The sequence below is a fragment of the Theobroma cacao genome, chromosome 2 (assembly GCF_000208745.1).
Source record: "Theobroma cacao cultivar B97-61/B2 chromosome 2, Criollo_cocoa_genome_V2, whole genome shotgun sequence".
NCBI classification, from domain to species: Eukaryota; Viridiplantae; Streptophyta; class Magnoliopsida; order Malvales; family Malvaceae; genus Theobroma; species Theobroma cacao.
Genome location: NC_030851.1, coordinates 8,714,757 through 8,737,644, shown reverse-complemented (window position 1 = coordinate 8,737,644; position 22,888 = coordinate 8,714,757). Strand labels below are relative to the sequence as shown.

The 22,888-nt window shown below is 36.0% G+C and overlaps 5 protein-coding genes across 8 annotated transcripts; 3 read left to right on the top strand and 2 right to left on the bottom strand.

Annotated features, from left to right (window-relative positions):
• On the top strand, positions 225 to 2,023 carry LOC18608530 (cyclin-U1-1). Its single transcript, XM_007043282.2, has 2 exons — positions 225 to 790; positions 1,556 to 2,023. Exons 1-2 carry the CDS (start codon positions 366 to 368, stop codon positions 1,827 to 1,829), a joined length of 699 nt encoding a protein of 232 aa, XP_007043344.1. The 5' UTR covers positions 225 to 365; the 3' UTR covers positions 1,830 to 2,023.
• On the top strand, positions 2,646 to 6,454 carry LOC18608529 (peroxisome biogenesis protein 22). Its single transcript, XM_018115804.1, has 8 exons — positions 2,646 to 2,990; positions 3,735 to 3,971; positions 4,070 to 4,117; positions 5,064 to 5,120; positions 5,201 to 5,302; positions 5,574 to 5,639; positions 5,832 to 5,933; positions 6,071 to 6,454. The coding sequence occupies exons 1-8, from the start codon at positions 2,868 to 2,870 to the stop codon at positions 6,173 to 6,175; spliced, it is 840 nt and encodes a 279-aa protein (XP_017971293.1). The 5' UTR covers positions 2,646 to 2,867; the 3' UTR covers positions 6,176 to 6,454.
• LOC18608528 (histone-lysine N-methyltransferase ATXR2) lies at positions 7,356 to 11,552 on the top strand. Of its 2 annotated transcripts, none has more exons than XM_018115772.1 (15): positions 7,356 to 7,592; positions 7,708 to 7,783; positions 7,869 to 7,954; positions 8,039 to 8,370; positions 8,462 to 8,574; positions 8,717 to 8,748; positions 8,906 to 9,054; positions 9,397 to 9,484; positions 9,605 to 9,658; positions 9,780 to 9,808; positions 10,006 to 10,075; positions 10,163 to 10,232; positions 10,555 to 10,631; positions 10,810 to 10,866; positions 10,983 to 11,552. In XM_018115772.1, exons 1-15 carry the CDS (start codon positions 7,509 to 7,511, stop codon positions 11,091 to 11,093), a joined length of 1,428 nt encoding a protein of 475 aa, XP_017971261.1. In that variant the 5' UTR covers positions 7,356 to 7,508; the 3' UTR covers positions 11,094 to 11,552. The 2 variants fall into 2 exon arrangements, with proteins under 2 accessions (XP_017971261.1, XP_007043339.2); XM_007043277.2 differs by having other exon boundaries at positions 7,357 to 7,592; positions 9,605 to 9,653; positions 9,754 to 9,808.
• On the bottom strand, positions 12,761 to 14,394 carry LOC18608527 (protein RESTRICTED TEV MOVEMENT 2). Its single transcript, XM_018115797.1, has 2 exons — positions 13,925 to 14,394; positions 12,761 to 13,829 (listed from the first exon to the last, which is right to left on the bottom strand). Exons 1-2 carry the CDS (start codon positions 14,034 to 14,036, stop codon positions 12,877 to 12,879), a joined length of 1,065 nt encoding a protein of 354 aa, XP_017971286.1. The 5' UTR covers positions 14,037 to 14,394; the 3' UTR covers positions 12,761 to 12,876.
• LOC18608526 (zinc finger CCCH domain-containing protein 40) lies at positions 14,433 to 22,443 on the bottom strand. 3 transcript variants are annotated; one of them, XM_018115776.1, is made up of 12 exons: positions 22,256 to 22,443; positions 21,834 to 22,134; positions 19,981 to 20,091; positions 19,651 to 19,684; positions 18,580 to 18,721; positions 18,413 to 18,469; positions 17,510 to 17,607; positions 17,330 to 17,401; positions 16,958 to 17,175; positions 15,814 to 16,004; positions 14,981 to 15,148; positions 14,433 to 14,686 (listed from the first exon to the last, which is right to left on the bottom strand). In XM_018115776.1, the coding sequence occupies exons 2-12, from the start codon at positions 21,958 to 21,960 to the stop codon at positions 14,612 to 14,614; spliced, it is 1,293 nt and encodes a 430-aa protein (XP_017971265.1). In that variant the 5' UTR covers positions 21,961 to 22,134; positions 22,256 to 22,443; the 3' UTR covers positions 14,433 to 14,611. The 3 variants fall into 3 exon arrangements, with proteins under 3 accessions (XP_017971265.1, XP_017971266.1, XP_017971267.1); XM_018115777.1 differs by having other exon boundaries at positions 22,250 to 22,432; XM_018115778.1 differs by lacking the exon at positions 22,256 to 22,443 and adding an exon at positions 20,202 to 20,843 and having other exon boundaries at positions 21,834 to 21,921.

The window sequence follows — 22,888 nt, the reverse complement described above, 5'->3', positions numbered from 1 at the left end:
ATTCCATAGAATTGTAACCCTCCAAGTAAAATCAATCTTCCCCTCCACACGTGTGACCGCATTAAATCTAGCGGCTCAAAATCAATCTGCCGCAGCCAGCCTCCGCAACTCTCATATCTCCACCATCCAAACAACCAAAAGTTCCCCACTGCCTTACCTTAATAACGTCAAACCCCGTCACAAACTTTTTGTGGCTTCAGATACGAACAACCAATTGACACGTGTCAAAACCCAGTTCGTCAGCACCTCCGCGAACCCGATAACTCGCACACCATGGAACACAAGCAGATTCAAGTCAAGCAATAAGCTCTTACCCACCCAAATGTCTCCCATTGTACTCTCCTTCACAATGGGCTAAGGGCTAAATGTTAGCCACCGGCGACTATCCCACCAACCAAATCCGAAAATCGGATCCAACCCAGGCCGAGACGACGACACCAAGAGTCCTGACCATAATTTCCTCAGTGCTAGAAAAGCTAGTGGCCCGAAACGACAAGCTTGTTGAGGTCCTGAGCGAGCAGCTAGATGGGTTGAACTGCCATGGTAGCTCTGGTCGGCTAGGGAAAAGCTTGCATGCATTTCATGGCGTTAGGGCTCCTAATATAAGCATACCGAAGTACTTGGAGAGGATATACAAGTACACAAATTGCAGTCCTTCTTGCTTTGTGGTAGGATACGTTTACATAGACCGGCTGGCGCATAAGCATCCTGACTCGCTCGTCATATCCTTGAATGTGCATCGATTGCTGGTTACTAGTGTCATGGTTGCTTCGAAGATGCTTGATGATGTGTAAGTGCTCTAATTCTATTACCATCTTTTTTGTGCAGTAAAAAACGAGTTAGCTTTTGGTGTTGATTTATTATAGTTATGCAACTAACAAATCCAGCATTTGTTTGTTTAAGAGATTGCCCTTTCCGAAGATGTTCTCTTTTGTATTTCTCTAGCTTTTGTTCTTGTGGACCTAATGGTGGATCTATGTTCAACTTAGATTTTTTTTTTAATTTTCCCTTAAATTGATTTTCTTTTTCTTTTGAAAGAGTTTGTAGATGGAGCTGTCCAGGTTCTGGCAAAATTAATGATTTAGAGTTGTTGGAGTTGTGTTTCGGAGCACAATCAACGAAGCTTTTCCTTACAAGACAAAATTTGCTTGACATGCACACGTAATTTCGTATAACAACATTGTCCATAATTCATATATCCACAAAAACAGCCAATATAATGCAGACCTGCTTTTGAATTCGGAATTCCCAGCATCAATCAATGTTGTGAAAAATGAAATTGGATTAGAAAAGTTAAGTGAGAATGGATGAGTTTTGGCTCAAATGCATTGTATTTTGTACACATGATAGATGTTTTACGGACCATAGCCTGCCAATCTAGTTTTGATACCTTTTGCCCTGCATGCCCAACACCAGTTTCCTGTTTCTCATGGAAACAAGTAGAGCCATATATATATGTATATATATATATATATATATATATATTCTTGTAACATGTAACAATTGGTTTATGCTCTTTTCTTTTTTCTCATTCGATTGTTTCTTGTTAATGCAGGCATTATAACAATGCCGTCTATGCTCGGGTCGGAGGAGTGACCAATGCTGAGCTGAACCGGTTAGAGCTAGAACTGCTTTTCCTTTTGGATTTTGGGGTCACAGTTAGCTCCCGAGTTTTTGAGAACTATTGCTTGCACTTGGAGAAAGAGATGCTGACTGATGGTGCTGAACAGCAAATTGAAAGGGGAAGAAGCCCCGTTGCCATGGATGATGTGACTGAAATCTCAGTTGAAGACACACAAAGTTGTTCACCACCTCAAGCGGTGGACTGACTGACCCCGAACTCCTCTTTCTTCATATCTACGCCTTACAGTAATTGAATTCATCTCTTTTGTTTTTCATTAACTCTCTTTTAACGAAGGAGGATGAATGATGGATTGTCCGAGTTATAACATCATTAAAAGCCAAAGGGCAAATGTACTATTTCAATTTGTTATATATGCAAGCCATTTATTGACTATGGAAACTGTTGTTTGCAACAGAGAGTATGTTGCTATGCTTTCTTTTTACTTTATTACCTTTATTCTGATTTGTTTCTTTTCTGTTTATCTTTTCTATTACTCTTCATCTTCATTCCATGACTGTTGAACTTGGACTTGGAAAAGAGTTTGACTCTTTTCTATCCCAAAAAGAAATGCAGAATCCATCAGAGAGAGGAACAAGAATTAGTTCAACCCTTTCAACCAACCTAACATAGTAGTTAGATTAGTTAAAGAAACTCGAACTGGAAGTGAAAGTGAAAGCCGTGGATGTAGCGTGTAAAAGAAGCTAGACCTAGACTGGGATTAATCATAAAAACGTGAAAGCTCTAAGCTTAATGAGATGCTTTGGTCCTGGAAAAGACTAAACATGTACTGAGTATGTTGCTTTCAAAGTTGGACTTGGGGTTTGGTATGCCCATTATTCTATGTCAACAACAAATGCATCTTAATTTTAACCTTAACCATTACAGATCTTGCAAACACCAACGGCACCTAACCTTGCTCCTCAAACGCAGCGTTTTCATCGTTAGAATAATCCCTCTTATTTATTTTCACCCGCGTAATCAAAAAAAGCCACGTAAGCATTAAATACCTTTAAAATTTTCACCCATCAAAAAAAGCAAAAAGGGAACAAAGGGGAAAATCGAAACTCTCCCATCCCATTCGGTCGTTGACGACAAAGAAGAAGGCTTTACAGAGACAAAGTGTATGTAAGGAGTGATTAATTATATGGTGAGGAGCTGAGAATCTGAAAGCTTCATCTGATACGCAAACAACAAGGGCGCTTTACGCGATTAAACGGTGCGTCGTTTATTTAATTGAGTGGTTATGGCCGAGCCATCGTCGTCTTTATCGTCATCCAAAGACGAGCTGATTCATCTGATCAAGCGGCTCGGAACATATCTCGCCCTCAAGATGTCCAATCTCTTCTCGATCTCTCTTCAGAAACTGGTTCTTTTCTTTCTCTTCTTTCTCTGATAAATTCTCCTCTCGTCTTTCTTTTTTGGCGGATCTGATGCTCCTTTTTGTTGCCTAAAAACGATTTTTTTCTTTTTTTTCTATTATCTATTTATATGATTTAGGTATATATGATGATTATAGCGGAATATTAATTTAATAATTGATGTTGATATGATGACACTGATTTTTGTGTGGGAATTTTTCTACTGGTGAAAACTTTAATACTAGAGGAATTAATCTTATTGCAGCTTTAAATTCCTCATATTTAAGGTAATTTCTCCTATTGGTTTACTATATGATTTATTGTTAAGGCCTAGAAACGGTGTTAATTCGTCTCGGATGCTGCTTCTTTCTTACCTAATTGATTCTTTAGCTACACTAAAGAGTGAAATCGTTATATTGATGGGAAGTCTATCTCAAATCCCTAGTCCTGGCCTGATAAATCTCCTCTGCTATTGGTATAATTCTCCATAGCAGATGTTTCCTGAAAAATAATGGTTGAAGAAGGCATGACCTTTTTGAGATAATTTTTTTTTTTTTGGGTGTTGTCCAGGCATGTAAAACTGCTCATAGTTTCAGCTGTCATTTTCCTTTTAATTTGATGGGTTTTACTTTTGGTGATGTGCAATTGTTTGTATTATGAAGCTAATATGTTATTTTGGTGGTTGAACTCAAATGTGCAATATTTTTAGTCAATGATGTTTGTAATTCTTATGACGTCCGTATTGGCATCAGGATCCACGCTCTGTTGGGGCTATTGCAGGGCTTGCTGTTGCAATAATCTTTACCTATAAGTTGATGAGATCACCTACAGCACCTTCAAGAAGGCAACCAAAACGTCAAGCTCCAACAACTAGTAGCTCTGCTGTCAGTACCCAGTCAAATGTAACGTTGATGCCTTCTGGAATTTGCTCATCTTCAGAGGATTCAAGAGCACAAAATGTTGTTGACGAGTTCTTCCAGCCAGTAAAGGTAGGCATTTGCCTCTTTCTCCAACATTTTATATGTTTATTATTGTCTATTAGCTTGGTTTGTTTGTAATTTGCATGTCCCTTTTCCTTCTTTTGCAGCCAACATTGGGGCAAATAGTCAGGCAGAAACTGAGTGAAGGAAGAAAGGTAACTTACTTATACTCCTTAATGCAGTAAGCAGGATGTTTGCGGTTTATTTAATTTTTGTCCATTGTTTTCTGGAAGTAGGATTCTTAAATGCAGTAATGATTAAATAACCAATGCTCACCAAAAAGGTGGAAAAGTTTTACATGTAGAAATGGAATCCTTTGGAAGAATGCTGTGTACCCATTCTTTCTTAATGTGATTGTAGGTGGCATTTTAAGCTAAGGTTCGTTCGAAAATTTTTGGATTATATGCTTGTAGTTAGGTAAACTGGCCTGGCTAACTGAACAGTTTTTATGAGCCTCTCATTGAACCCCTGGATCCTGTTTGAGGGGATTTCTTGTCTGATTATTAGGTTTTGTGGGAATCTTGTTGCTGTCAATTCTTTAAATGGCCCACTCACCTTATTTGGTTTGTTTGCAGAATGCATTATCAGAATAATTCCTAATGTAGATGTCAAAATAATACCAAAATCCAGTATATTCAATATCATATCTACTTTCAACCAATTTTTGTAACTCAATAGTTTAAATGAATTGCTACCACAATTTCATGCTGTGGTAAAATGTGCACTAAGTGTATATGGCATGGCTGCTTTACTGTTGAAAGCCATTTTCCAATACTGGTCATAACTAGCTGCTATACTACTACTAGTGGGAGAGTCAGATGAAATGGTTCTGGCACTATTACTTGAGTCTGTATGTTGGAATGCATGAGCCATTGACCATAGATAATTACCTATTCACATAAGTACTAGTAACTTAAACTAAATTTTTCCAGAAGCAACACACCCTCCTAGTTTAACTCCCAGGTTTTCATGCTTAATTCTGACTGTAACTTTTTATGCTGATATTGGTATTTAATGCTTATGCTGTTTGATAAAGCCATTGGGCAGAGCCTTTTTTTGGTCTTTCTCTAGCTTTAATGCTTGGATGACTTATTGGTGTAGGTAACATGCCGTTTGCTTGGAGTGATCCTTGAGGAAAGCAGTCCAGAGGAGCTGCAGGTAGGGAATCTTTTCAGTGAGCTTTGTATTTGTAACTGTTATCTACAAAAAATTGATTTGATTTGTTACATTCTGGATAGAAACAAGCAACAGTAAAGTCCTCTGTGTTGGATGTGCTATTGGAGATTACCAAATTTTGTGATCTTTATCTCATGGAGAGAGTCATTGATGATGAAAGCGAAGTAAGTGCAAACCTTGTTCTATAGTTTTAGTTCATGTTTATTTGTCAATGCTATAAATTTTCCTTAAATGTATTTCATGACATGTTTGGTGTTTTAAGGTTCTGGTAGGCATATTCTTCTATACAAGCAAAACTCTGAACTCTTTTTTTCATTGAATATATAACATTTCTCCTTATTTGTTGCATGGTATAGCATTTCTCTATCATCATTGTGCTTGTATTGGTCAATTTTTGTGTTTTCTCTCATGACTAACACTATGAAGTGTTTGCAGAAAAATGTTCTTCTGGCCTTGGAAAATGCTGGGATTTTCACCTCTGGTGGTTTGGTAAAGGACAAGGTAGGTAATTGTGACAATTGTGATTGTACCTAATTTTGCTTAGATATCTCAAATTAAATGGTTTTCCAGTCAGGGGTATTATGTCTGGACTGTGAAATCTGGTGCCTGCTATAAAGTATTAGAGTGTAAGCTGGTTGATTATCCTTTCTTTTCATATATGTAATATTTACTATACCTGAAATGAATCTGCAGGTTCTCTTTTGTAGCACAGAGAATGGGCGCGCATCTTTTGTTCGGCAACTAGAACCAGATTGGCATATTGACACAAACCCTGAAATAGTTTCTCAGTTAGCTGTATAATTTCATTACTTGCTATAATCTTTAAGATAGTTCTTTCACAGCAGCACTTAAAATGTTCTGATATTAGATTCTAAGTCATATTGTCATCTCAATGCCTACGATTTTGAGATTTTTTTTTTTGTTCTTTGCAGAGGTTCATCAAATATCAGCTTCACATTTCTCCTGTCAGACCTGAAAGGACTGCAGCTAATGTCTCCAGTTCTCCATCCTTAGAACACTTCTTTGGATGCGTTTGACATTTGAAACTGGTAAAAAGATGCAAATATGTTTTAAAGTTGTTCTTTACTCCCCATTGGTCTTTATGTGCGACCCTTTACAGCCCAATGTTTTCTTTCTTTTGACACCCTTGTGCTGATGTCAGTTTTTAGGATAATGGGACAAGAATTATTTGTTTGGAATTTGTGAAATAGGGTTCACATTTGAACTTTTTTGAACTGGAGAAACTCCATGCAAAAATATTTTGTAATTTATGTTAGTCGAAGGATATGCAATCATAAAAAATAATCGTTGCTCCACTGAACTTTTAAAAAAAAAAAAAAAATTGTGTTGCTTCACTAAGTTCGCCATGTTTTAATTTTGTATAGGGTAGTGTTGCATGAAACAGCTTTAAATGATGGGAAAGCAGTACCAGTGGCACTGGTTAAAGTGATAAATAAGGAAATGTTAAATGATAATCCCGTAAAGTTAGTTTTTGGGTGGAGGGACGTTCAGACAGCTCCTGTGCTTTGTGAGAATTACTTTGCTCGTGTTCCTATCCGTTGATATAAGGCCTTGGGTCTGAAGCGATAAGAAAAAAGAATTCAACCTAAACCTAACTGTTTCTTTTGTGAATTGTTCTTGGTCTTGGAATAGTTCCAAAATGATTCGGATTATTTGTTTAATCGATTGATTTGGATGAGATGGTGACACGCAATTAGATACTAAAATTGGCGAACATGGAATTTGAAGGCCATGTATTTTCTAGGAATATGGTGGTTCATGAATAACTCCCCGTTATTGGGAAAAACGGAAACTGCAAAATTCAGTATGACAGACTTAGCATACAGCCAAATGCTAATAACTATAACATACAAGAATTTCAAAACTCCGACAATTAGGAAAGCATTCTGGCCACTCTACATGCGACACATTCTTTTCGATCAAATCTTCAATAGATAGATTGTTTAGTTTTAGTTATTCAAATCAGAAAAAATAAATGTGTTAGATCTCATAATATAAGTCATGCATATTTAAAGTTATCAAACCCTGGGTCAAACAAATGTTGACCAGTATCAATTTATTCAATTAAAAGATGGTAATCAATTATAGATTGGTTTCTTATTATTACGCTATTCAAGTTTGAAAATAATTCGATTGCATATAAAAATTTAATCTATTAATTGATGCAGGATTTTTTAAAAAAAAAACTTCAAAATTGAAATAGAAGAAAAAACAAAAGTAATAAGACCACGGTAGTCACGCACTTGATTCCGTGGCGCCGGCAAATATAAAACCAGCCCTGGGTTGAATCGTCTGCTTCTTCTAGTTGTTAGAAGTTGAGGTAGCAGTCGGCAGCAGCAGAGCAAAGCAATGGAATCCATTTGCCCAATCGATCAACGCTGCTCTCATCAAATCTCCGCTCTTCTCCAGCCTCCCTCTCCTCTCCATATTCAGGCAGGCACTCTCTCTACCCTTTTCCTTTTTCCTTCTTCTCTTCTGACTTACTCAACCCCTTGAAAAAGAAAAAAAAAAAAAAACCATTTTCGTTTGTGTACCTTATGAAACGCAGGAGTATTTCGAGCGGCTTATTTCAAAACGGCAATGCCATGGCATCAAAGTGAAACAAGACGGCGAATTTGGAAAAGGTACAAATTTTTGTTATATTATCTTTCCATTAATTAGTACATTTTGTAAACGTATGAAGTCATAATGGAGTAATTTGTTCCGTAGGTGTATTTGCTGAAACGGACTTTGAGGAGGAACAACTTATCTTAAAGGATCAAATGCTTGTTGGGGCTCAGCATCCTTCAAACAAGGTCATTTTAATATATTACTTACATTTGTTTTTGAGGAAATTCCTGTTTGATGGCGTACCATTCTTTCTCTTTTCCAATTTGCAGATTGACTGTTTAGTTTGCAGTTATTGTTTCAAATTCATCGGTTCAATAGAGCAACAAATCGGGCGGAAACTGTATTTGAAAACTCTAGGAGTTTCTCAACATCATGGATGTGAAAACGATTTATCCGATGAAGACCAAGACAATCATTATGTTGAAAATCACCATAATTCTGAAAATGGAGCTTCCAGCAGTTCCATTAGTACTAATTCTTTGCCTAAAATGGCCCTGGAAGCGTTAATGAATGGTGAATTGTCATTGCCTTACTCGAACAAGTTTCCCTTGCCTTCTGTTGTTTCATGCCCCGGAGGATGCGAAGAAGCTTTTTATTGTAGGTATGGGAAAGTTGCCTTTTTCCTTTTTTTTTTTTTTTGGTCACTAACATTTTTAATTTTTAATAGATATCAATTTTTTAAAATGATGTAGCAAATCGTGTGCGGAAGCTGATTGGGAGTCGTTTCATTCTTTACTTTGCACTGGGGAGAAATCAGAGTCCCTCTCCAGAGAGGCACTTTTAAAATTCATACAGCATGCCAATGGTAAATCTTTGACACTATATGTTATTAATGCTAAGACAATTATGTCTTTTCCTTGGGAACTTTCCATTTCCTTATGTTATTTGTTACCTTCATTCCCCATTATCCTGTCTATAACTTGTTTTCTTCTTTTTAACTTTCTCAGAAACAAATGACATTTTCCTCCTTGCTGCCAAGGTACTACTGCTGTTAACTTTTCCATTTTATCTTTAGGTTTTGGTATGCATCATTCATACATCATACATTTCTGTCATTGGAGTACCAAGTAGGGTGCTTAACATGTTCACTTTATCTTGCGCATCTTTGGAAATATTTCCTTGGCTTCCATTTTCAGGCAATTTCTTTCACCATTTTAAGGTATCGGAAGGTGAAAGCCTCTCATCTAAAAAAACAGGAGAATACTGCACCAAGTATCTTAGGAACTTCTGATCTATCGTTACTTGTGGAGGCATGGAAGCCAATATCAATTGGACATAAGAGAAGGTAACTATCTTTGGCATCGTGTACCTATATAATGCCTAGGAAAAGCTTCCTACCAATTTTGGTACCTTGGATTTATAACATCGGGACTAAGCATCTCCCCAGGGAGGTTTATGTATTTGGAGCATGATTCATTTCTCTCAAATGAATATATGTTAACTCTAGACCTTTATACATGTTATGTCAGTGTCACACGACGCATTCTGATGTTTGGCCTGTTGCCCATTATTTCAATATCTCAATTCTTTATATTTTTTTCTACAGAAAAAAGGATTGGTGTATGGATTGCAATGCATTTTAATACTTTGTACGTAAAGAGGATCACTGACTTTTTCTACACCATAGGTGGTGGGACTGTATTGCATTGCCAGGTGACATTGATGGATCTGATGAAGCCACATTTAGGATGCAGATAAGGGAGCTTGCATTCACGGTAAGATTTCCCTTTATAGGTGTGCATGTAACATGAAAAGAAAAGGCAGATTTAGTAGTCTTTCTAATTATTTGTGCTCTTTAAAGGCATATCTTGACAGGTTATTTTGAACATTTTCAGTCACTTCATTTCCTCAAGGAAGCCATTTTTGACAAGGAATGTGAGCCATGTATCCTATCCATGTGCATTAATGCAATTGCTATAGTTATGTCCCAAGTAATGTTGCTCTTACATAAAGTTTATAAAATCAAGTCCTTAACCTTCCCAAGTATTCTCCCTTGAAATCTATGGGCATATTATTGGCATGTTCGAGCTCAATAATCTGTAAGTTCCATATCACCTGTTTCACTTTTTTTTATTGCAGAGTTTGTGCAGAGTAATAGTATAGCAGTGGTAGTGTGGTTTAGCCTTGGAAATAAACTTGCATTTATGCTTCATAACATGGATTATGTTGCATGTTAATTATATTTCTTATTTGCTTGGGGCTTTTAAGTAATGATTTGGAGTTCCATCTGTAACAGTGATCTGGTTGTACCATCTCCAGTGGAGGATTATTTTTTGTACATTGATGATCTTACATATCCTGAAAAGGTTAGAACACATGCCCTTGTTTTTCAAAGTAATAATTTTCTGTGCAATATAAATTTCTGGTGCCATTTCCTATCTCATTCATGGCAGAAAGAAGCTGAGAGAATTACACAACCATATCTAGATGCTCTTGGTGATGACTATTCTGTTTGTTGCCAAGGTATAATTTATATGGGCAGAATTTGTTTTTTCATTTTACTATTTAAATACTAGCAGAATAAGCTATCATACTAATACAGCTAAAGTGGGTGTCCCTCATAAGATACTGAATAATGCTGCTGGTTTCTCATGCTTCCTGTTTTGTTGTTGGTGTCCCTTTTAGCTGAATTCTATTGTTCGTTGATGCATGCAAGTAATTCTTTATCAGAGAATGTTTATACCTGCCTATGGGTAGAAATTTCTGCATCTGACATATTATTTTTTTATGCCATCTGTATATAATTATGTAGTGATTAATTGTTTACTTTTAAAATTTTCTTTAGGTACTGCATTCTTTCCTTTGCAGAGTTGCATGAACCATTCTTGTTGTCCTAATGCAAAAGCATTCAAAAGAGAGGAGGTACGTTCATCTTATAATAATATATAGAAAAATCTACAACGCTTGTTCTGGTTGTCAGTGAACGTGTAGGTTCAGTTTATTCATTCTTTACACAGACACATGTAGGTTTGTGCTTCTTTTTTGTACGAAATTGCTTCATGCATTGGACCCTTATCTTTGTTTATATTTCCAATTTCAGGATAGAGACGGCCAAGCAACAATTATTGCACTCAGGCCTATTTGCAAGGGAGAAGAGGTATATATTCGTTTCTTGGTTTGTTAATTAAGAGTTAGCTTAATTTTCAAAAAAAAAATTAAGAGTTGGCTGTAAAATCTTAATGAGAACAAAAATGGCATGAATGGCATTTTCAGGTGACGATTTCATACATAGACGAGGACCTTCCATTTGAAGAGAGACAAGCACTACTTGCAGATTATGGTTTTAGGTGCAGGTGCACCAGGTGCTTGGAGGAAGAACCCTAGTCATCACATTGCCAAAATGCCAATGAAGTGGCTGGTTTATAGCACTACATAACAAAGGCTATAAGCATGGCTATGAGAAATATTCAGTACATGAAGCCATCGAGGGAGCTGGTCCTCTTTAGATTGATGTCTTTAGAATGGGAGATGCTCAGAGATCAACTGAAGCTGTATTTTAAAACCAGTTTTCTACCGTTTCTTTCAATTAATTTTAATATAACATGAAAGTACCGAAGGTACTGGGCTAGGCTGTATCTTGATTTTTCTTGTTCTGTCCATTGATTCTTCTGCGTGTAGTGAAGCCAAGAAACTTAAAAACTTTTTCCTTACATAGCGGCCTTAATGGTTGGAAAGGTTTAGATTGGCTTTTTGGAATTGTGCGGAGGAAGTAACTCTTTTGAGAATGTAACTCAACAGTGATTGTAGATATAGCAAGTAGAAAGGCGCATTCACCTTAATTCATTTTTAGTCTATTAGTATTAAAAATAGGCATTCTATCTTCAATAATATGTTTTTATTTATTTAATAACGATCAAAGAAATAATTTTTTTTAAAAAAATAACGATCAAAGAAGTAACATGGATAGATTTAACACTTCAAACCCAAAATCTAAACAAGCTAAATAAAGAGATTTCGTTGCTTTCTTTCTTGTTTTCAATTTTTAGCTTTCCCAACTCTTAAAAGGTTTTGGATGCTTGCTTTGATTGTTAGAAAATGAAGTTTGGTTGCTTTAAAGCGAGTTCAAAACGTATATGATTTTGAAGCTTAGTTGTCTTCTATCTTAGGTATTTTCCTTATTTTTATTTATATTTTTGATAATATAAATCTTATTTATAAATTTTATTTTCTAAAGAAAACATTCAACACTTTTTCAAGCAATAATACACTAGACTATGAGTTTCAATTCCAAAACAAATATTGTCAATATAGTCCAATAACTGCTGTTAGAACATCAGAATTTATATATATAAAACTCTATTTTATTTGTGAAGAGAGAAAATGTGAATTTTTTTCAAAGATGGCATCCAAACATGGTTAATGGCAATGTGCATTCCAACAATATGAAGATATTGACATGAGAAGAAATATATTAAAAATCAAAAGTTAAATGCAAATTGAAGTTGAGACTACAATGGAACATTGTCAAAAATTTGAGCATGCAATCGACTTGTTGTAAAAATGTTAGTTGTGATATGATGTTGTATGTATTTAGTTTGTTTAATTGTTGAAAAGCTGTTTAATTGATGTATGTTAGTTGGTCAATAGAAAGAAATATATTTAGTTGTTGATTTAGTAGTAATCTCGTATTGAATGTTGGTGAATAAAATTTTTTCTTTACTTTATTATATTTATTGGCTTAATAGAAACATTTTGTAAGTTTATTGACTTACTACTTTAGATATAAAAAAAAATTTGATACTATTTGAAAATAATCATATTTTTAATTTTATATTTTATTATCAATATTTTTATTATTGATCGAATTAACATATTAATTTTTTAAAATTTTTAACTCTTATTCAACTGTATTTATCTCCTCCCCTCTCAATAAAATTTGGCTAACTCCGCCCTTACGGGTGCCTATCCCATGCCTAGCTAGCTTGGAAGGATAATACATTCGACTTTTACCCAGATAAGCATCCGTGTCCCTATAAAAAACTTTATTGAAATTGAAGAGAAAAGAATCAAATTAAGATGTTTAAGGAATAATGGTATATAAAAATGTAAGACAGATTCCTTAAAAGTACATGGATGCATTGATCAGAAACCCTTTATCTACGTAGCACTAGCGCTTGGATTTTCCAGATGAGCGATAGGCATAGGTGATGTAGGCCCCAAGTGCTACAATCACCAAAACAGAGACCCCTATATTAATCAGCATCTGCCTCTCTTCATAATCCTCCGTGGCAAGTCTCTTTACGCTCTTCATTAGGGTGTCCATACCTTTCATTTCCTTGGCTTTTGCCATGAAGCTACCACCCTCCTTGGCCTTCCCTTCCACCACACCAGCACCTTTATTATCTTTCTTCTTTTTCAACGAAAGCTTCGGAATATTGCTTCCGGACATGGCAGAATCTTTCTTTTCTTTGGCCACTTTCGGTAACCCAATTTTACTTTCCCCCGTTTTCTCAACCATTTCAGCTGTAGAGCCTGCAGCACTCTTTTCTTCGGGCTGCTTTGTGGTAGTTGCAGTCGGAGCAACTTGCTTTTGTGTTTCTTCTTGTTGCTTCGAAGGCTGCAAAGTATCGACCTTCTTCCCATTAGCCTGTCTTTCACCCAGAGTGGATGGACTCGGAGCAGCTCTTGAAGGAATAATTTTAGGACCCTTCGGTGTTTTAGGCTCGGTTTTGGCTTTTTGCGGGGTTTGCGGAGGCGGTGATTTTTCGTCTCTTGGTTTTTCAAAACCAGATGTTGAAGTTGACGCAGGTTTGGGAGCAGTAGTTTCTTTTGGGTCCTTCATGGCCTTTTGGTCCCTGGTGGCCTTTGGAGGTGTAGTTTCTTTGGTGGTTTTTGCATCGTCTACAGAACTGGGTTGAGTAATTGTCTGCTTTGGCATTGTGATGGTAAGAACGCCATTCCGAAAACTGCCTTGAATTTTACCTACGACACAGTTTTGTGGAACAGGCAAGGCCTGGTTGACACGACTTCGTTTGTTCTTCTCAAGTGATCGTTCTGCCTGCAATTTGATCGTACGGGAGGAGTCAACATAGGTGACGATAATTTGCTCCTTGTCAAAACCTGTAAAATGGAAAACAAAGACAAATAAATCACACCGGAAAACTTGTTTCCCTGTAAAAATTATTCAATACAAAACAACATGTTTCAGAACAAACCTGGAAGATGAACAAGTAGAATATTTGCTGCTTGCTCTTCCTTCTGTTCCCATATGGGCTGGAAATCCTCAAAAACAGTAACAGACAAGTTAGTTCGTGTTCTCCCCGCCATTTTCTCTATAGCTTGTTCGGTTTGTTTACTACGTAGGAACTGATGCTTTGGGATTTTCGAATTGATGCCTTTGGATGGAAATGTGATTCTTCGCGTACGATTTCTACATATTTATATGGCATAATAGCCGCAAATTTCTTAATAGCCACAGTATTCTTTGTCGACCGCTTTGGTTTTGTGATGTTAGAAGGGCTTCAATTTCCTCTGACATTGTCTAAAGTCTTACTTGTTTTACAAATAACGTACAAGTTCTTTGTTTGCCCTAAAATTAATACTAGGAATCATACAGACGCTTCGCTAAAGCTTTTGACTCCACCCAATTTCTTCACAGCTCAAGTTATTTGATTTTAAATTCTATCAAGCTCATGCCTCCTCATGAAATTGGATAAAAGAACAAAAGTAAAAGCAAAAGCAAATCGCAGCTTTAACATAATTCAGAGAGAGAGATATATATATATATATACACATTGACATTGGAACTCGAAAATATCTGGTTCCACCGACTCTGAAGTGAACCTAATAGGAAAGATACCAGCCAGCAATATAGTATAAAGCTACAGCAACCAATTCAAATATCAAAGGATATCCACATGCACCATCGCTTCCTCCAGTCCCTCGTCAATATCTACATTCTGATCTTTATCCTCATACTGCATGTCACAGGCATCCAATATCAGAGCCCCCCCAAAAATAAAAATTAAAAAACAACAATAACAATAACTCGAGGTTCTTGATAAGAACAATAACAAGAGTGCCACTATCAGATTAAGGCTTAAAGCAGATTTCCTGTACTCCAGTTAACATGGAACTTTGCAGAAAATGGGAGTTAAAATTTTCAATTATCCAATAAAAAGAGGAAGGTTATGATAACAAGAGTAAAATACTAAGCACGTGGTGTAAAATCCATAGGCAGAATAGGCAATGCGCAATAAAATTTAACTAACCTCTGAGTAACTATTTTGGAGGATTGGTGGAGGCAGGGGAAGTAAAAATGGCAAACCTGAGACCTCAACCTTCTCCTCCTCGTCAATTTCCAATACTTCATCATCATCAACTGCATTAGCAGCCATGCTTGTTAAAGGCAATGAAAGACCAGCATGTGCACTCTTCAACTGCAAAATTACATGGCAAAGGGTCAAAACTCTCTACTTAAATAGGTTCCTATTAGTGCCCCCCTCCCTGCATTCATCCACATGCATAAGCAGGAACATTTGCATACACATGTTGTAATGTAAAAATAGGGTGCAGTTCCTTCATTGTGCAATTTTCTACTTGGTCTGACAGACAGATTATTGCAAAATAATTGGTTTCAGAAATAGATGAAGTTCCCAAAGAAATCTAGGCAAAATGCTAATCCTCCTCTAGAGGGAAGAGGTGGAGCTTTAAGAATGAGAGATATTCACAATGATTTATCTTGTAAGAGAACAGTAAAATTGTTCCAGCCAAAAATTTATTGTTACAAATTAAATACAACCAACAAGTTATCAAATATGACCTCACCAACAAGTTATCGACTATAACCTCACATAGCTAAATTTGAATCTGTCTTCCTCTCTTTTAGCAGTTTTTTGCACTCTTATCATTTATTGTTTACCATATACTTCCCTTAACAAAGGCAATATTAAATTATAATTCAGGCATCTGTCAGACAGGTTTTAACTGTGCAGCTAAGACTGCATTTAAGCAGACACCTTGTAAGAAGATAAAAAAGGAAAAGAAACCTTGTGATTATTCCCTGCCGCATACATAGATAAATAGCTGAATAGGAAAAGAGCACCTTATCTTCAATAGACATGCTAACTGCGACTTTCTTTCCTCTCCTCAGTTTCTCGGTACTAGCCAAGGGCACAAGACTGCTGTTTCCATTGTTCAGTGACCCATTTTCCTTGTCTATATTTGATTGAGTAGGGTGTTCACTCCATCGAGACCGCTTTCCCAATCGGGTAGTTTCTGCCTCATGCCCTTTACCTTAGATTAGAACAGCAATAATACAATAAATGGGTCAGCATAGAAGACACAATGCAAAAATAATATCCCACATAAAAACAATGGGAAAATAAAATTGATTTTGAAAGGTTTTGGAAAAAGCATGTAACTACTCTATAGTAAAAGATTTAGCAAAACCATCAAGGTCTACTTTAGTTTCTAGAATATACCGAGAGTTTGGATTCAACATATTAGGAAACTAGCATCACTGAGTAAAATGAAGCAAGGCAATGTTAGGGCTCCTTTCCAATAAGTCCAAATAAGATAAAATCTCCTATAAACTTGAACAGATGTTGGAAAAGAGGCAACATGTACATGGCTGGTAAAATTGTTGCAACCAATTCTGTAACCCAATACCACAGAATGATAGATAGCTTTAACTATTGACAGGTTAACTGATGCTTTTCTTTATACCAATAACCAATCAAGAGAAAAGGATACTCATGCAATAAATGAGCGTGAAAAAATGATTTTACACAGTGATATTAGATTGAACATTTGACTACTAACCTAATGTTGAAAGAACATTGAGCTTATCATGCATAAGCGATATTCCATCACTTTGAACAAGCTAGCACTTCAAATGCATTGCTCAAAACAACTTCAGCTTAAGAGCAAAACAGTAGTAATAGAGGACTTTTTCCTATGATTTACTGGTCATGTCATCATATAAGTCAGTTAGAGTTCTACATGCATGTGTCTTCCAATTCTTCCATGAAGGATATTTATAAGGTCAGCTCACATTAATTTTCAGATAAAAATCCTATTTATATCTCAATTAAGATATGAGGCCTACAGGCTACAATTAAAAGTTACAACTTCGATATACACGGAAATAATTAAGTAATACACATTGCAGGGATTAAGAAGAAATTGAATTTTTGTAGATTCTAAATTCCACACAACAATACATGCAGATATATCAAACAAAGTACCATCAGGAATGGGCTCTTCAGTGATGTCCTGGTTGGCACACAGCTTCTTCTTGCTCAGAGAAGAATTACTCCTCATCTCATTCTGTGGATAGGACATATGATAGCCAGTAGTCTCACCATCACTTACAATGTTGATGTTGGAATTCTCTTCATTGCCACTGGTTCCAGAAATATTTAAGCCAAGCTGTTCTGCCAACTTCTCCAAACGAGATTGAGATCTACAAAATTACATAAAAAACAAATAAACAATATAACCTACCAAACATCAACAAGCACTACTTCAAATTTCAGAATCAGAAAAAAGATATGATGCATCAATTGCAATTAAGCTAACATATCAGACTAAGATGATATTATAAAATAAAAACTTACCTCTTCAGTTCATCTCCTATGTGCGAGCAACGATTGTGTGCTTTGACAAACTTCTTGATTCTTGAAGTAACCCTGAATATTTAAAAGTTCATAGAAAACGGGTAAGAGAGGGATCATCCATCCACAAGGAACAGTTAAGCATAGCATGTCTCTATCATTACAGTCCTGACTCTTGAATACCTTTTACACTCCTCTTTCTCCTTTTCTAATTGAGAACGAAGCTCCTCAATTTGCGAAGTAAGAGTACCTGCTTCTTGAATTTTCTCTTCCACAAAGATCTATGGTAGAATCAAGCATCAAATTACACAACTAAAATCCATCTTTCAAACATGCCAAAGATGAAAAAGAATTATTGATTTTAGAGGGGCGAAGAAAGCCATTATCATATCAATCACAAGGCAAAACAGGACAGATCATCTTTTGAGCATCATTAAATAGCTTGGCTGTTCAACCTGACCGTCTGGAGCTGGCTACTGAAATAATTAATAATCAAGAAGATTAAAATACTATTCTAGTTGCCTTTTCTTGGTCATGTATGCCCTCTTCCTTTACAAAATACATTGAAGATCTATTTCTCAATAAAACAAATCAATGCCTGCAGAGAAATCTATGCAATTATGTTGATATATCAGGTCTTAACGATATTGACATGCTATAAAAAGTCCAATCTATTACTTTTCAGGAGGCCAAAGAAATGGGGGGTGTTGAGGCCAACCATTTGACTAAAAAAAGGTGGGGGGCAGAATGAAGCAAACAAGCAAAATAAAACTTGATTATTTCGATTCTGCAGTTTCCAGATTCGAAGTACAGGCCAAACAATTTTCCACAGATGAATCAAGTCCTTCATGGAGTAAACAAATAAAATCTATATTAGCAAGTTAGAACATAAAAGGTAAAAATTAATGAGACAAAGCTTCATTGTCACATGTGAAGGTGTATGCCCATTCACATGCATGGATGCAATTGAGCATATGTGTCCACATGCTTACTAGCAAAAACCCATCATGACTGCAACCAATAAGCAAAGCAGCTAGGTAAAGATTCACTTTTTTTGTTTTGTTAAGTAGGTAAAAATTAACTGACCTCTAATTTGTGCTTGTGATGAATAAGTGTGTTAATATCCAAGTGAACTTCTTTCAACTGCACATAGTTAAAAAAAATGAAAAGAAGGGGGAGCAGGGGGGGTGTCAATAGATCGGACAGTGGGAAAACGATAAACCAAAATTAAGTTTAGACCAAAATCATTAAACCTGATCCTCAAGAATATTTTTGGGAGTAGAGGATATGTTTCTCCCTTCTATAACCAGATCTTCAATCTTGTTCGAAATTTTCAAACTTTCAGAAAAATCACTTTGTCCATCCAAGTGTTGTTTCTTCTTTCGGTTTCTGTCACTGCAAAAGGAGACCACAGCATCTTCAACTGAATTAAGTGCAAACAAGAAGATAACAACCATAAAAAAGCAAATGATACATGCATAGAACTACAAATAGATTAGCCATTATACATAGAAAACAAGTGCTAAAAGTCTCATTGAACTAGGTACACCGATCCGAATTTAAAATTCTTTCATTAGTAAAACTCACCCTACTTCCCTTCCTTCAAATAAGGAGAGAAACACTATATATGGGATGACTTGCATGCTTATTTGAATAAAAACAAACCTTGCATCTCAGTGGCCTCCATCTAACTGGGAGATGTAGTTTAACTACTGAACTCACATTTTTCCCCTTTTAAGAATATTCTAGAACAATTAGAAACAAGTTCAACCAGCTACAATCACTCAGTTTATATGGTAGACATTAAGTTATGTAACATGATCCTTTTAATGCAAACCCTACCAGGAGAAGGAAACTCAATATAAGAGCCCCTGAAATTATATAAATAAAAGTAAAAGGCAGGAGTTTAGATTAATTAATAACAGGGCTACCTATAAGAGCTAGAGATATACTATACCAACAACCGAGCTATCATTTTACACTATAAGCATCAGGAATACCGGCCCAAAACAAAAAAAGAAGTATCAGGTATAGGTTGCAAAGCCTGAAACAAAGTTCGCCATCTACAGCTTTACTGGTTTGATGTTAGCAATGACCCCAAATCATGATCCAAAATTATATCAGTACCAGACTAAAAACCTATTGATGATGGCTTTTAGATCAGTTTCCAATTAAATTGCCACGATAAATGAAGCAAGGTGAGTAAAAATAAATCAATAAACCAAAAATAAACATATAAATAAAAGAAAACTTTCAAAAAAGCAACTCCTAAATTGGTTTATATAATACCAAATCAGATACCATAGAGGCATGTGTTAAATTACCTCCTTTTTTCAAAGGACCTCATTGCACTACGTCCTGCAATTTTAAATTCCATCAGAACATAAAAAAGTCAATCAGAGGGGAAACAGAAGAAAAGAGGCAAAAATTGGAAATAATAATGAAATACAGAGAGAATCAGCAAAACCAACCATAATGGCATATAGCTATTTTTAAATAATTTTTCAGAACTAATCAAACCAATAAGGTAAGATGTATCACATTGACTTCAATTTCATAACTTGTAAGCCAAGAAATAAGAAAAGTGGAGAAGACAGGGTAAAGCAGAACATAGCAATAGAGAATAATGGGCATGTAAGGATAAAATTTCTGACCTCGTAATATCCGTCGGTCTCTCATATCTCTTCCTGGAGAATAACTTGGCTCTGGAGATAGCTTTTTGTCAAGCTTATCCCTCAAGTCGCCATCTCGATAGTTTCTTTTACCTGGAAGTGACAAAGAAACTTAGTATTGGTAACACAGACCATTTAGCATAATTAAAGTGTTTCAGTTAAAACAAGTACAGGGCCAAGCACAAAACCAGCGTTAAGCTTACCATCACATGGAACAATATGAGAAACATTATAAAGAACAATAATACTGCCTTCTTGCCAGTTTCAAGGGGGAGACAAAAAACAGTGTCCTCACATGTGAATAGAAAAGGAAAACCTGTATAGGAGCCTACATCATTGAGATAACCGCCGAATAATAGGACTGGAAAAAAGATAGTCGGCATAGTCCCATATCATCTGATTGTTCAGCATTAAGAAATATATGCATTCTAAATAGAATGCTAGGACAGATTTCTCTCCAAAGCCGTATATATGACATAATAATAATTTGTCTGATAAGCAATACAAATAGGTCTATTCTGAGAGTGTCCGAACAAAATTGCATTCTTTCTCCATTCAAGAAATCCCTTCACATAGTCATTGAAGGAGAAGCAAAGAATTATGAAACACCACATGCTCCAGCAATATACAAACTGCAGAACTTTTGACAAATGACAGTTGACAGTTGCACATCAAATCTGCTTCACATCTCAATATTTGTAAGAACACATGTTCTGAGAAAACCTATCATGGAAACTTCATGAATGCTGCTTTGTTTCATGGATGCTTAATGACAAACCAAGATATAGCTGAGCAGGAAAAATACCAAAACCCGCTCTAAGATTTACCAATCAGCACAATCCTTTCTGAAGAAAGACAATACTAACCCTGTCAGTGGATGCTTTATTTAAGCTGAAACAGCCAGGTTGCTGACATAATCGAAAATAAGTCTCCAGAAGATGCCTAAAATAAGTTTAAAAACTGTGTGAACAACCGGGGATTCCACTCACATGTGTACACCGAGTTGATCTGACTTAGGCAGAATCAATTATTCGTTACAAAGAATAGGCAACCAAGCCCATTAGAATTTAAGATGAGGGAAGCAACAGACATTAAAATGAAATCACTTAAAAAAAGTAACAAGAAACACCAAAGTCAGAAGAAACAGCAAAACGAAGCAACAAGGCAAATGGAACACAAAATCAAATTTCGCTTCTCCAGTACGATAGCTTCAAAGTTTATATCAACTAAGGGTGAGGAGGAAAGTAAAACAACTAGAAGTCTAGAACAGTTTCAGCGCGCTAGCAGGAAGACTCAACAGCGAATTTGTGTGCAGTAATACATAGTAGACTTCATCATCAGCCTCCTTTCGTAGACATCAAACTCTTTTACTTCCTTGTTCCATTTTCAGATACATACTAAAAGAACTAATAGCCCCAATTGCTCCACACAACCCTATTAAGTCCCTAATAAGTATTTACTTATTACAATTGATTTATTTAAGTCAGCAGAAAAATATTACAAAAGTTGCTTACGATGTTTTCCAATGTCCAGAATTTGTGCTTAGTTAAACTAGATTCAGTAAACTTTTGATAATTAACAAATAATTCACATCTAGCTTGCTATTCTGTTCCACTCGCTCTCTAACAAGTTTCCATAAAGTTAAAAAAAAAAACACTTAAAAAGAGTTCAAAACAAATTCACACAGGCAAATATGGCGAGAACACAAAAACTAACATTCAAAAGCAAGTAAAATTATTGCCACTATGGACAAAGTAACTTAACAAATAAATTATAACTGAAACGAGGGGAAACGAGCAAATTAGGGTTAAAAATTGGAAAAGCTAAGCTATTACCACCGTGAGAACCGGAGAAACGGCGGAGCTCAGCATCTCCGTGAGCGAAGGAGCAACTCTGGCGCGAACAACGTCCTCTCTGATACAATATGCACATCTTCGTTTTGAAAAGCTTCCTTTCCAACATTTTTGAATTTGTACGAGATATAAAAAATAACTTAAACAGATGCTCCAAGATTTCAATAATCGCGACTCTTTCACATGGAGGGGCGAAAATGCAAACAGAGTACAAATTAGGTTGACTCTTTCCTAATTATTAAAGATTATTTGCAGCTTGAAATTAAAGCGAACGTCGCAATTCCTGCAAGATTAGTAATAAATATTCGTTAGTTGAACCAAATGACCGTGTGGAAAATGTGGAATTAATGTAGTAACGGTAAACAAATAATACGACTTTCTGAAAAGATGGAAATTACTCTTACTCTCATTTTATCGCTTCTGGGGTTTTAAACGCCAAAAATACGGTTGAAGTGAGGCAGGTTGCGAAGCTGTTAAGAAGATGAACCCTATCAAGAGAGCGAGATCGACGAGCGAGAGTGAGACAGAGGAAAGAGGCAGGCGTATTAGGACCTTGCTGACCGACTGGCTGACTTGGTAGAGAGGACTTTGGGATTTGGGCGGGCTTTCTACGGGAAAACAAACACAGTGCGAAATCTAATATTTTGTTTAGCCCGCATTTTTTGGGCTGAAGGCCCATTTCTTAAAATTACTAGCATCAGTATTCTGCTGCAAAATATAAAAGAATCTGATCCTCTCTTTTTTCTCTTCGAGTTACGAAATTTTTTTTTGGGAATAAAGATTTATTGATTAATTAAATGTGGAATACAGACTCCCATCCTATCATTCCAGAGTAAAAATGTCGTCTCTACTGGAGAATCATACAAATTAATATCAAGACTTAAATCAAATCCTAAATTAGTCATAAAATCAACAACTTTGTTCTCCTCCTTACAAACTTGACTTATGTTAACCTCCCAATGTCTACTTAGCAAGTCTTTAATTGCTCTAATCACATCTAGGTTAGAGCAAGGATGTACAGATAAAGTATTAGGAAA